The sequence below is a fragment of the Phaenicophaeus curvirostris genome, chromosome 12 (assembly GCF_032191515.1).
Source record: "Phaenicophaeus curvirostris isolate KB17595 chromosome 12, BPBGC_Pcur_1.0, whole genome shotgun sequence".
Lineage (NCBI taxonomy): Eukaryota > Metazoa > Chordata > Aves > Cuculiformes > Cuculidae > Phaenicophaeus > Phaenicophaeus curvirostris.
Window position 1 is genome coordinate 22,227,647 of NC_091403.1, and position 14,348 is coordinate 22,241,994.

General features: G+C 51.1%; 2 protein-coding genes across 2 annotated transcripts in view; one reads left to right on the top strand and one right to left on the bottom strand.

Moving 5' to 3' along the window:
- The window catches only part of ANKRD34C (ankyrin repeat domain 34C), a 202,875-nt gene that overhangs the window by 64,062 nt on the left and 124,465 nt on the right, over positions 1 to 14,348 (top strand). The window lies entirely within an intron of this gene.
- Positions 1,782 to 14,053, bottom strand: WDR76 (WD repeat domain 76). The gene is made up of 13 exons (XM_069866630.1): positions 13,955 to 14,053; positions 12,690 to 12,956; positions 10,015 to 10,107; positions 9,685 to 9,740; positions 8,741 to 8,861; positions 7,965 to 8,066; positions 7,833 to 7,876; positions 7,588 to 7,741; positions 5,909 to 6,061; positions 5,117 to 5,331; positions 4,466 to 4,618; positions 3,002 to 3,055; positions 1,782 to 2,189 (listed from the first exon to the last, which is right to left on the bottom strand). Exons 1-13 carry the CDS (start codon positions 14,021 to 14,023, stop codon positions 1,934 to 1,936), a joined length of 1,737 nt encoding a protein of 578 aa, XP_069722731.1. The 5' UTR covers positions 14,024 to 14,053; the 3' UTR covers positions 1,782 to 1,933.

The following is a 14,348-nucleotide window of genomic DNA, read 5'->3' on the forward strand; positions in this document are numbered from 1 at the left end:
CATCTCAGGGAGAGATTTTATGTAAGCTGGGGCCATAACTGCAGTTTTACAAAGCCCGATTTCCGTGTTCTTATGTCTGAGCATCCCATTATCCATCGTCGCACGTGTGCGCACTGCTCCCCGCCGAGGCCGCTCCTGGGGGCTGCTCAGCTGCTGCCAGCGCTGGTCACTCCAACACCGCGAGCCGGCCATGCTGGGATCGTCGGTCACCGCAATAAGGAGGCCCCTCTGAACTCCTGCCTGTCAGCGGAATAAAGACAGAAGCCGTTGTGTCTCAGCACCCAGGACCGAGGAGGGTTTGGCGTGGAGCCCCCGGCTCTCTCGAGTGGGAGACGCTGCCAGGAGACGAAGGGTGGATTTTGCCACGATCTCCTGTTTTATGCAACACAGCAAAATGAACTCTTAGCGTAGTGGTCCTACCTCAGCCCGTAGTCACTGGTGTTTCTATGCAGTGTTAGTCCCCACCCCGCCGTGTCTCCCCTCCTCTTCGCTGCTGCTGGACTGCGTGGTGGCCCCACAGCACGGCCCGTGCGCCAAACCCACCTTGGAACCCCCTCCATCGGCTTCCCCGGTGCCGTGCTCGATGCCCTCGGTTACCTCCGCAGTCCCCGCGAACCGGTGACCCGTCAGTGTCCGGCTGTCCTGTCCGTCCCAGACCCCATCGCGTGTCTCACTCCCTGTTAGTTTTACCTGTCTTTATATTCAAACGTTGTTTCCATAGATTCTGATACCAGAAAAATCTCCTCCTAGCAGACTGCATCTTTAAGCAGTAGACGGTAAAATACCTGAAAATGTGAATTTCTTAGTTTTCATAAAAAGGAAAATCTAGAAATTAACCTTTCATGTGCCAAATACTGTACGTGACATTTTTTTCCTTCCAGATGTACCTTTTTCTACATATCCGATCTCTTAGTTAGCATAAAATCATTGGTGCCATGAAAAGTATTTTTAAACTTAAATAAATATTTAAATATCATGAAACCTGGTGCTGGTGTGAGATCTGGTCACTATTTCTGGTGTTGATGCCCATTTTTCAAGGCAGCAAAAGCTCAGTTCGCAGCACAAGAGAGCTTGACGTTTTGCAGCCCCTTGCCGGCTCAAGGAGGATCCTCACGGGGAGCTGGTGCTGCTGCAGCAGTGTGCAGGGAGAGCCTGGACTCGGCTGATCCTGGATGATTCTTGGCTTCTAAGCCGCCTGGATCCCACCTGGCATTGCTGCTGCCAGGGCCCCGCACCTGAGAAACCAGGGAGCCTCGTCTCCTCCTAGATCCTGCGCTCCCGAGCCGATCACCAGGGCCTCACACCAGTAATACCTGAACGAAAGGCCCTTTGGAGCCCTCGACACTGAGCTGCTTCAGGCAAGGACAACACAGCCTCGTGGTGCAGAACGGGCAGCCCAGCAGCCTGAGCCCACGGCCGCGGCACCAACCCTCAGCCCTGCGCCACCACGGCCCCACCAGCAGCTCCACTCCAGGCGGCTTCCCCAGAAACCTTCCTGCCTTCCTTCTGCTGCCAGGGGCGCTGAATCAGACACCAGACAACTTACAAAGGGACGAATCTTGCTGAAGACCTGGATACCAAACACTTGCAGCCTTAGGAGAGGCTGGGAAAGCAAAGAAACTGGTAGTGAATGAGTCACAGTTCCTGGTATGCAGGGCAAGTGTCCTGATCCGACGATTTCTCCTTTTTTTAAACAAAATACTTCAGTACTGGGAGGAAAAAACAGATGTTTTTGTACCAAGTGACTGCCCGAGCAAGATTAATCCTTGATTTTAATTAAAGAGGAATGGATAAAGCAATTTATAGAATTTATTTTCTAATGTTGAGAATTGGCTTTTGCCCTGAGAACAAAGAACTGCCTTGGGAATAACCGGAACCAGCGGAAACATATTTAATGCAAAAGGGGGGAAAAAACCCATGGGAGCCACGTGTTTTATTCTTTGAACACGTGAAGGCGGCCACTAGAGTTGCCACCCACTAAGATGTTCTTGGTGGGGTGAACAACGTTAATGGAACACACGGAGCCCAGGCAGTCAAGGTTAGAAAAGGAGTGCAACAATTTTCCAGTGTCTTGGAAGACTTCTATTTGCCGTGGCCGGGCCATGCTGCCCACCACGAAGCAGTCCTCCTGCTTGGGGTCCCAGACGGCTTGGAACCTCGTTAGCCACCGCCCCGTGTTGTTGTTGTGCCTTCAGGAAAGCAAACAGGGAGAAAAAGAGAGAGAAGGAGAGATATGAATGTTCTTCTTATTGAATCCTTACCTATCATCACGTCATATTTGCTTAAACTCTTCTTCCCAGCCTTCTAAACCACCAGTGCTTCCGCACGCTGGAGGTGTGGATCGTGCAGCCCAGCTCCACGCAGGGGACGGTGACCCCGGGACAGGTGGGATGAGACAAAGGAATGGAACGGGCAAGAAGAGAAAGCAGAGGGTGCTGTGCCACAGCTGAAGTAGTTATGCTTCATGGTTGCGTATTTTACTAACAACAGGACAAAAACTGCATCCTGCCTTCCAAAAAGCTGCAAATCAAGACTTTCCAGGCCAGTCACTGATCCAATTCCACCTCCTTGGCAATACAGCCCTGACAGGGATTTGCCCTTTCAGAACACAAAGGGGTTTTACGGGCACTGGGGCTGAATCCAAACCCGTGCCATTTACCGGTAAGAAGTAACCTTTGCACAAAAAAATGAACAAAGTGAAAGGATTCTGAAACAGACGCATCTCAGGAGTCACAAACTGCTGTTCCCGGTAGTCGGGAAGGCATCACAGCTTCCCTGCAGGCCGAGCCGACTTGGAGCTCAAGTGCTTTATGAACAAAAGCCACTGTGGCCGCCTGTGAGGACTGGGGTGAGTTCCGAGGCCAGGAGGGTGCTTGGGGCTGCTCCCTCTTCCGCAGCAGCTGCTGGGGGGTGGCTGGAAGCTCGCCGGCACACAGCCAGCGCCTCCAGCCTGGGCAGAGCGGCCGCAGCGCCGTCCTTGGCCCCGGTGCACTCCGCTTACCTGACCGTGCTGAGAACAGCGGCGTTCGGCAGCAGGGAGGTGGTGTCGTAGACCCTGTAAAGCAGAGCAGTGTTACTGGAATGTGGTGGAGCTCAAGGCAGCCCTTCGCGTGCACGGCACAGCCCAGACCTCGCCGGGGGCTGGAGCACAGCGACCATGAGCACAGACATCCAGCTCAGACACAGGCACCAAGACACCGACTGCAATCACGACACCGGGTTTGCCTCCTCTCCTTCCGAGAGCGGCTACAGAACAAGAAAGGCTCGCTAGGCCAAGCAGAGGGCTCCTCCCGCCCAGTATCCCGTCAGTTCGATCACGGCACCAGCAGGCTGCCCACGGGAGAAGGCAAGAGAAGGAAAACACGCAGGAGTGAAATCCACCCCCAAAACAGCAGCCAGGGCCACGACCTGGGCAGGCGTCAGCTTGACGGACAGAGAAACCATCTGCAGATCTCCTGTCTAGGCTCTCCTGCCCTTGATAAACTTCCAAGACCGCAGCCCCCGTCAGGCAAGAAGTTCAACAAGCTGTGAGTTAAAAGCTGCTCGCTTGTTCCTTTGGAGGAGGCAGCGAACAAAGGATCCTGTACCTGCTCTCTCCACTCACATCCTCTCTGACCCTCGCTCACTTAGCACCACGGATTTACAGGTCTCACGACCAGCCTGACTACAGTGAACACGTCGTCTGTTACACGTAGCAATTGCCTCACAGGAGAGAAAGTTCCAGCAGCACAGACTGGCACAGAACTCTGCCCTGGGTCTAGGACGAGGAAGAAAGAGAAGCAAATTTCCAGACACAACACAGAGCGCTGCAACAACTGCACCACGTTCCCATTCCCTCCGGAATGCCAGTACTCACCTGGCTTTTATGAACAAAAGCAATCTAGGGAGCAAAAGCACGATTCTCAACCTGGCCTCCTCTGCCCCCCTCATTTTTTACCTGCTATTCTTTGGCACTTAAGAGCTTCTAAACAGGCACGCGGTGAATGTGCAGCTGGAACCAGGGAATTGCAGGGATCGATCAGCTAAATTATGGTCACAAAACTACAAAGGGGAAACCCCCATGATCTCTAACAGAACTTTTAGCAGCTGAAATGATCAAACCAGTTACAGGAAAGCTAAAATGATCATGATTTTAAGTACCAGCAGCTAAAAATAAGTTCAGTTTCTAAGCGTTCTGTAGTCATATTCAGGAGCTAGGGTTTTGGTTTGTTTGTTTTTTTAAAGACTAACAGTACCTGCCTATTTCCCTGTTCACTGTTAAATATTCTTCAGGAAAATGAGAATTAGGAAAAGAAACCCCCCAAATCATTAAAATCATAAAAACATTAAAAATGCCAATGCAAGAAAATGCCAATGCATCACTTCTAAAAAAGGTGATAAAAGCTCTTCATGATGGGTAACGCAGATAAGAAATACCAACGATAAAACCCATCAGCCAACGATTCCCGTAGGGACCTTTTCCTACCTCAGCCTGTCATCCGCACACACCGTCACGACTCTGTTCCCAGTCACAGGGGAGAAATAGGCGGAAGCGACGCTTTTGGTGTGTCCTTTGAGAGTGCTGACAGGCTTGTTCCCAGTCGGCTTCAGGCACCGAACATCGTAAATGCAAACATCCCTGCAATACACATCACACAGACACCTCATGGGACAGGTAGAGACATATTCTTCTCTGTTTACCCCAAACCACCCAAGAGATGCCACAGCTTCCACATTCAGGACTTCCCTCGGGTGCTGCAGAGCCACTCAGGCAGTCGGTGGCTCCACAGCATCCCAAGAGCAGCAAAACCTGCCCAAACCAACAGATCAGTAAAATCCCCCTTCCCTGTCAAGACCTCAGGGACCCGTGTACCATTTTGCATCCATTATCAAAGTAATTGGTACAAATTACCAAAGTAGTTTCATGGAAAGTCAAAGTGTATCACATTTTAAATCCTGCTGAGAACTAAAAACGTGTTTTCTAAGCTGATAAAGAAAGCTTTGACTGCACACTGGGGCTGACAAAACGTCTGCCTCTCCAGCAGCTGCCCCTGCCCACTCAGAGCCAGCTTTGGACACTGTTGCAGAGAGAACATCACAAACACAGAATAACTGTGGTTCGTTTAGAGCTACCTACACGGAGCCAGCAGCAAGGAAATACTGTTTATTGACAGGGTGGACGTGGACTGTCCTTGTTCTTTTGAAGCCAATGTCTGCAGAAAGCTCCGGAGACATTCCTGGGGTGCGTCTGTCCACAACAGTGACCTTGCCATTCCAGTGTCCCACTACTGCGGTGGAGGCTGTATCTTCCAGGAAGGCAAAGGAAGAGAATTCTTCTTCCCCTCTGCAGACCTGAGCATAGAAAAAAGCACATATAACAAAAACTCTAAAGACCCCACCATTATTCATAACCCCTACAACTTTCTATGGGCTGTGGAGGTCATGCCTTCCCTTTTTAATACACTAGAAATGCTAATAATGACTCACAATTTGATAGCCCAGCCTCATCCATGCAGGTAACCTCTCTGTAAAGCCAGGGTGCCTTCCACAGAGGAGGCAATCAGCCACCCAAACACACTGGCACCACCGTACTCCGCACTCCCTGTTAGAACACTCCGTCCCTCTTCTCTGGACTCGCTCTAGAGCCTCAAAATGTCCTTCTCGGAGTGAGGGGCCCAGAACTGAACCAAGGATTCAAGGTGCGGCCTCACCAATGCTGAGTGCAAGGGCACAATCACTTCCCTGCTCCTGCTGCCCACGCCGTTTCTGATACAAGCCAGGATGCTATTGGCCTTCTTGGCCACTGCTGGCCTATGTTTAGCTGCTGTTGATGAACATCCCCAGGTCCTTCTATACCAGGCAGCTTTCCAGTCCCTCTTCCCAGTAAAGCAGAGCAAGAGATTTCCAAGGAGCCTGAGGCAGCACTCACCTCATCGAAGACAGCTCTGGTAACATCGCCACATCGCAGCGTGTCATTGCTCAGGGACAGCAAGTGAGCAGGATTAAAAGGAGAAAAATGCATGCAGCTGACCAGGAAATTGTGTGGAACAAAGACGTGTGTTCCTTCTTCAGACTTGCAGTCCTGAAAAACAATTGAGATGCGGTGGACACAGACGTTAATCACTGGAGTGATTTCCGTGATTTTCATAGCACTGTGAGGCCATGACCTCCCTCCTCCTCCTCTTTTCATCACTATACAAATAATTTAGCTCAGAAGAGCACAGAGAATTCACTCTCAGTTTCATAATGAGGAAAACCTGCAATTTCCTGCTGTAACTGAAGGGCACGTCTGTTGCTGTTGTACCCGGACATCGATACCTGCCTCTTTCACCAACAGAAACACTTCGCCGAGGACCAAAGGCTCGCACATGCCATTGACATCACAGTATTTACCTACTGGGTTACTTAGAACGCAAGCTGTATTATAGTGACCCAAATTGAACATAAAACATAATCCCCTACATCTTCTCTTCTAGTTCTAGCATCATTCCAGACGTTCTTTTAAAAGAAAATTAATAGATCACTTTGGAACAAGTACTGGTTCATTCCACAAAGATTACTCTGCTCCCAAACTCAGTCAAGGCCAGCTCTCTTCAGGGAAGTGAAAAAAAGAGGGAGCAAAAGGGAAATGAGGGGCTTTACCAGTTCTAGACTCCCACTGAAATGTGCTCGCAAGGCCACAAAGAGCCTGCAGCACTCGGAGAGCTCAGCCTCCCCGTCACCACGTCATGCTCCTCGACAGGCAGTAATGCAGCTGTGCAGTCAAAGCTTTCAGAACCAAACAGAGCAGTTCAAACGTTTTCATGATTGAATTAAGAGTCTGAATTCAACTGATCAGCTCCTGGAGCTGTCACAGCAGAAACGACTCAAGAGACACTAAAGAGGTCAATGGCTTTGAGAAAAATGAGAAGAAAATCTGCGTGTGTGGGAACTTCAAGCAGCCGGCTTGGATGACTGGGGTCAAAGCAGAGGTCACGGAGGTGTGAGTCAAGGGAATGAACAAGGGTTCTTGCTGCAGGAGTGATTGTGGCAATTCAGAAACAATGGTGACCGCCTGTAAAGCCCTGGGAAGTTTTCAAAGCACCAAATGCTAAGCTGTTTTTCAGAGACAATGCATGTCCAGCATACGAGCCTGCAGAACAATTGTATCCCTGCTGCTGGGAGAGCAGCGGCTCCCTGCATCCACCCCAAATCTGTACCCACTGAACAAACAAGCACTTGAGCATTCCCTCACTCCCTGAAACCTGGTTGTGGAATTGCTACACAGGTCCTATAATCAGATCTTGAATCTCAGTGGTGAACTGTCATTTTAACCCTCGCCAGTAGTGCTTTCAATTAGAGATCCACTTTCCTCTCCATCCCCCAAGTTACCAGTGCAGCCTTTCCTCCCATTACGTTGGGGCTTGCCAAGGAGCAGGCGGCTCTTCCCGGCAGCCCTGGTGAGCTGCTGTTTAACAGCCACCCTGGTGTTATCCGTGAGAATAGGGAACGTATAAAACACCATCACCAGCCTGACACAACAATGCTCCAGGCTGCGCCCCGTCCACGCCCGTCCGGCACCAAACAGCTCTGCCAGGTGAAGAGCAGGCATGCGGTGCGACAACTCACCACATTCCAGAGACCGAGCTGCCCCAGCTTATCTCCCGCTGCCACGAAGAGGACGCTTTCCGAAGGGTGGATGGCCATTGAAGACACTCGGGACTTCACCACCTTCTTAATGTTCTCTTCCCTGAGGACCATGCGGCTCAGGTTGCCTCGGTACCTAAACAGCATCATTGAAATGTTAGCAGTGCAAAGGAAGAAATCAGGAGAACAGGACAATAACTTGTTTTTAGCTGCTGCTTTCTGGTTACCTTTCCATGTCTGGTGTGTGCTTTCTAGTGTCGCTGGCTTTCATCTACAGAGAGAAGTGACAGATTTATCAGAATTAGATTCCTTAGAACTCAAGCTAAACTACCTTGTCCAAAAACTGTAGCTAAGAATACCTCACTTATCCTCATCCATGTCATCAGCAAGTCCTCTGTCAATTTACTGCTCTCCACCTGATCTTCTGGAATCATTGGCAAAGGTCCAGCTGGAACTTGAGGCTGGAATGACATTAGCTACTTTTGTGATCCAAATCAGCTAAAACTACAGAGGGGGAGGATTGTTATTGCTCCCATCCCAGGTATTCTGAGACTCTCCTATGACAATACAAGAAATAAAGGTAACAACAACAAAAGTTGTATCAAATCTTACTAAAAAGAGAATCAATGCTTTGCTAAACCCAACAGTGAAGACAAGCAGCACCCCTGCACGGCTTTCCCTCTCCTTCCCAATCCTGGTCTTCACGCACTATTTCAGAGACCCACTGTGGAACACTCATACTCCCAGCTCTCAGAGTCATAGAATTTTCCTTGTTGCTCTACAGCCACTTCAAAGGGCAGTAAATAAGTCAAAAGGAAATAAACCGGATCAAAACTGCCAGTAAAATAACATTAAGAGAGTGATGCAACGGTGAATTTAAAGCTGCTCACGCCCATGGGCTCTTGAAAAACATGTAACATTTTATCTTGGCTCACACGAACCCGCACTGTTTCAGTGGAGCAACGCAAGGAAGCATGGCCAGGGAAATGGCCATAAACCCATGATTCTGAGCAACCTGATCCAGTGGGAGGTGCCCTGGCCCATGGCAGGGGGTGGAAATGGATGGCTTTGAGGTCCCTTCCAACCTAAAGCAGTCTATGATTCTATGATTTCCTCCAGCCCTTCCCCATCTTACGTATTCCTCTGCTTCTGGCTGGGCTGGCACCTCTGGCATCGGGATTCCTGAGGGCTGTATTCTTTGTAAGCGCATCGATCGCCGCCGTACTGTTTCATCTTTCACCTTTTTAGGCTTAGCTCTGGAATAATTAAACATTTCAAGGTTACAGATATGGTTAAATAACCTCGGCCCTCTGCATTCAGGTACAAGAGTACAGGTTCAAACGTATCGCTCTAACACACAGGTCCAGCTCACAGCTCAGTGCTTCCAACTCCTTTCAGGAGTTTTTTACTTTGTGACTACTTTGTCCTTCAGTGACAGCAATGAAAGAGCATTTCACAATGCGCCTACTGAATTTGTGCTGCGCTCCTAATGCATCCTTCCACCACTTCTCTTCCCAGCCCTCCTCATTCATAATTCATCTTCCCGCGCACTGATCTAGCCAGCTCCTTCCCCTTTCTTTCACCATCTTATTTTTCATTTGACTCCAGCTCATTTCTCTCCTTTGCCTTGCACTGCTTCAGCCCTGTCTGTTCTCCTCACGAACTGGTTACTCCATCCCTTGCTCCCAGCTCTCCCCATCACCTTCCCACACCTTTTCCCATTGTTTTGTTTTCACCATTTAACATTTTTTTTCTTTACAATCATGCAAAAGTATCAGAAAAAAAAATAATGTGGGCTTGAAATACCTAGACACAAATATCACATAAAGAAAAAATTGTGTAATTTTATGAAAAAGCATCAAGACTGTAATTTTCTTTCCAAAGAACAACAGAGGGGAGGCACTGCCTGTCCATGAGCTCAGACAGCTAAAAAGAATCAGTTACACAGATTTAGCTTTACCGGGAGACTCCTCACAAGCTCTCCCTCTTCACTTCCCAGGTACGTGCAGGTGGAAGTGCTAAACCACCCAACACGCAATGAAGGAACAGCGATCTGTATCTCACATGCAGTTATTTTACCTTTTGGTGATGTGGGATTGGCTTTTAGTTGCAATTTGTTGAAGTTTTGCAGCTGTCTTAAAGAAGAAAAGAAGAAAATTAAAAATATATATAACCGGCAGAAAAGAAAGCTGCCATAAACCATAGTGTAATTGCTATAAAAACAATAAAAAGGGGGTTTTAAGGGACCTGAAGTTCCAGCCCCGCTGCCGTGGGCAGGGATATCCCCCTGTCTGGGCAGTCCTGATGTCTGAGGGAGCATCCGTGGCTTTTCTCACACACTGCTCGCTGTTAGGGAAGTTTCACAGCAAGAGGGATGATGGTACGACCGCACCTGGAATCCATACAAACCTCGTGGAGCTTTAACGCAGCAAAGAACTTGGCGTTTTCTGTAAGGTTCTTCAGTCTTTTCCGCTCATAGGCCGATAACTGTGAGTTCCCATCCTAAAAAAGAGGAGCTAGTTACTCTCCTGGTCTGGTTACACGGCGTGCAAGGGGTGTCCCATGCTTCTGGCACGCGAGTCTCCAAACAGATCGTCTAAAAGAGGTTTGATGCACTCATAAACAAACAGAAAACTACGCAAACCAGGGTGATCTGCACCAGAACCTGCCTATGTCAGCACTGGCTTGTATCACAAAACTTACCCCAGCAGTAATTCTACCAAAAAGGTAGAATTCATCAAAGTCTTTCCAGAACAAACACAATTCTGAAGTGAATCAATAACTTAAACCTTCAGCAGCGCAACAAATACTGCATGTAAATGCGGTACAGCCTTAGATCATTCTTCTCTCTTTTAGAGAAGGTGAACCTGACAAGTTGAAATGACTTAAATACAAATGAACATTGAAAAAACATTCCTATCTTAAGGCTGCATCCACCTGTAAAAACACCTGGGAGACGGCTGTGACAGCACAAGACCACACAAGACCTTTGGCTGCCAGGCTTTACATACTCTGACTCATAGCAAGACTATTTTTCATCCCTCAGACATTCTGAAGGGGTAAAATGAAGTTTTACACTGCTGGTCAGAGAGGCTAAAGCAAAAAAAGAAATAACGCAAAGAGGAAATGCATTTTCAAACTTTACTTGTATTAGGTTGGTGCAAAAATAATGGCATTTCTTGTTGTTGTAAATGTGAGCTTATTTTGGATTAAACTTTCCTTTAGCTGTGCCTGTGCAGGACGCCATTCAGAGCACAAGATTTGCTCTGCTTATTTCACAGAACCATGGAATGGTTTGGGTTTGAAGAGACCTCAAAGCCCATCCAGTTCCACCCCTGCCATGGGCAGGGACACCTCCCACTGGATCAGGGGCTCCCAGCCCCATCCAGCCTGGCCTTGAACCCCTCCAGGGATGGGGCAGCCACCCCTGCTCTGGGCAGCCTGGGCCAGGGCCTCTCCACCCTCACAGCAAAACATTTTTCCCTAAGACCTCATCTCAATCTCCCCTCTTTCAGCTCAAAACCATTCCCCTTGTCCTCTCCCTGCACTCCCTGAGCCCCTCCCCAGCTTTCCTGGAGCCCCTTTCAGCACTGGAAGCTGCTCTAAGGTCTCCCCGCAGCCTTCTCTTCTCCAGGCTGAACAACCCCAACTCTCCCAGGCTGTCCTCGTACAGAAGGTGCTCCAGCCCTTGGATCATCTTCACAGCCTCCTCTGGACCTGCGACAACAGATCCATTTCCTTCTTATGTTGGGGATTCCAGAACTGGACACAGAATTCCAGCTGGGGCCTTGCTTAGGGTCTATGCTATATACACTGTTAAATTAAAGATGGCAAAAGCAAATTCCAGTAATCCTGCTGTACAAGTTCCAAAGGGGACGGAAAGCAGTGGAATCTGCCAGCAACATCACCCAAGCATTTGCCAGGGACCGTCAGTGAACGCACAGCTTGACGGTGTCCCACACGCAGATGGTCACGGTCATCGTTGGGTGGTCGGCATGTGGAAGCATCCACTACAGCTTCTTGACTCCTGGTGAAACCATCCCAGCAAAGAAGCCCTGCCAGGGAATCAACAAGCACCCAGAACAGCAACACTTGCATTCAGCACTGGTCAACGACAGAGGACCAGTTCTTCTCCATGACGGTGCCTCACTACATCTCTCGCAGATGACTCTGCAGGAGCTGCACAAACGGGGCTACCAAACTCTCCCTCCCAATCCTCTCTCCCACCCATTACCATATTTTCAAGCATCTCAACAACTTCCTGCCAGAGAAGATTTTCCAAAACCAATCATAGAAACATCAAGTTGGAAAAGACCTTTGAGATCATCAATCCAACCGTACCTGTCCACTACAAGATCACGTCCCAAAGCACCTCATCTATGTCTTTTGAAAGCCTCCAGGGATGGGGACTCCATCATCTCCCTGGGCGGCCTCTGTTAGGGCCTGAGAACCCTTTCTGTGAAGAAGTTTTTCTGTCCAATCTTAACTTCCCTAATGCCGTTTGAAACTCTTGGTTTATCACCTGTCACTTGGGAGGAGAAGAGGAACAGCCACCTCTCTGCAATCTCCTTTTAGGTAGTTGTAGAGAGCAATGAGGTCTCCCCTCAGCCTCCTCTTCTCCAGGCTAAACAACCCCAGCTCTCTCAGCCGCTCCTCGTAAGACTTGTTCTCCAGCCCCTTTTCCAGTTTCATCGCTCTTCTCTGGACTCGCTCCAGGACCTCAAGGTCTTTCTTGTAGCAAGGGGCCCAAAACTGAGCACAGCATACAAGGCGCAGCCTAAGAAGGAGCTCAAAATGCCTTTAAAGAACTCAGCAGTTTCAGGACTGCAGAGCTGCTTGCTACCAGGATAAATAGGCTTGTTTCTTGTGGACAAAACCACTAATGGCTTTTCTTTCAATTAACAGGTTTTATTCTAAGCTGAGAGGCACTGCTTTAAAGTTGATGGTTAAAAACAGCAATTATTTTTGCACCATCCTGTCTAACCACAACAAACACGTGCTTGTAGAACCGCAAAGCCACCGTCTCTCCTCCACTGCAGTCAAGGAGCAAACAGCTCCCAACGGAACCGGGGCCACGCACTCACCACAGAAGCCTCAGCCCCTTCGCTCCCGTCGCTGTCCGTGTCCCAGACGCCATCCACGCCGTTGGTGGATGGGATGTCGGGGGCCGGTTCCTGTGGGCTGGGGTCCAGGCAGAGCCTCTTGCTGGCTGGTGCTCCCGCTCCCCCCAGCAGCCGCTTCTGGGGCAGCCGCTGGCCCGCGATGGCGAGTGGCGTGAGCAGCACCTGCAGCTGCAGCTTGCCCCGCTTCGGGCTGAGCTGGAGCTCCACAGTTCCCTGGGGGGTGGATTCCTGGGGAGGGAAAGAGAAACCAGTGGGGCTGCACAGCATGGGCCGGCTGCCTCCTGGCTCCCCTCAGCCCCTGTGCCCTCCAAGCCCTCTTTGCACAGCCCCTGTCCCCCAGAACCCTCCCCACACCCTCTGCCTCCCTTCTCTCTCCACCCCCAGTCCCTACACCCTTGTCTGTGCCCCCCATCCTGCCCTCCCCACGCTCCCTGCCTTCCCCTTTCCCCACACCCTTCTCCCCCTCCCTTCCTCCTCACAGCCTCTGTCCCCCACTGCCCCAACCTGCTCCCCCTGCCACCCCCTCTACCTCACTACGCCCCTCCCCTCCATCTCTTCCGCCATCCTTTCCCTTTTCTCTCCCCTCTACCCCTTCCCTTCCATCTCCCTCCTCTATCCCCATCCCTTCCCTCTCCCCTCCATTCCTCCTACCCTCTCCCCGTCCCCATCTCCCCCCCATCCTACCCCCCTCTCCTCCACCTCCCCCATCCCTCCCCTCTCTCCCATTCCTTACTCTCCCCTCCATTCCTCCTCCCCTCTCCATCCTCCCTCTCCCCTGCACCCTCTCCAATCCATATTCTCCCTCCCCTCCATCCTCCCTTTCCATCTTCCCCTATCCCTTCCCTCTGCTCTCCATTCCTACTCCTCTCCCACGACCCCCCATCCCCCCTTCCCCTGTTCCATCCATCCTTTCCCCCTCCCCTCCATCTCCCCCTCCCCTCCCCTTCACCCCTCTCCTCCATCTCCCTCCCCCTTCCCTCTATCCTTCCAATCTCTCCCCTCCATCACTCCTTCCCTCTCCCTTCCATCCTCCCTTTCCCTTATCTTCCCCATCCCTCCCCTCTCCATTTCACCCTCTCCTCTCTATTCCTCCTTCCCTCCACCTCCCCCTCCCTCCCCTCTCCCGTACACCCCCTCTCCTCCATCTCCCTCCCTCCTTTTTCGTCCTGCCCTCCTTCCTTCCTCCCCCCTATCTCCTCCCTCCCTCTCTCCCTCTCCCCCCGGACCTGGAGTCTCTGCAGGCTGCGCGGTGACTCCCCCCCCGGCCCCTCGGTCCCGGGCTCGCTCAGCGCCATCGCAGGGCGCGGGGCCTCCACTTCCCGCGCGCGCGCCCGGCTCTTCCCGCGCAGCCGCCGCGCGCCGCGCCGGGTCCTAGCGCCGGGTCCTAGCGCCGGGTCCTAGCGCCGGGTCCTAGCGCCCGGCCGCGCAGGGAGCTGTTCTCAGCTGAAAGAGGGGAGATCAAGATCTCAGCTCAGGGAGAAACGTTCTCCTGTGACGGGGGAGGCCCTGGCAGAGCCTGCCCCATCCCTGGAGGTGTTCAAGGCCCCTGATGCAGTGGGAGGTGTCCCTGCCCATGGCATGGGTGGAACGGGATGGGCTTTGAGGTCCCTCCCAACCCCA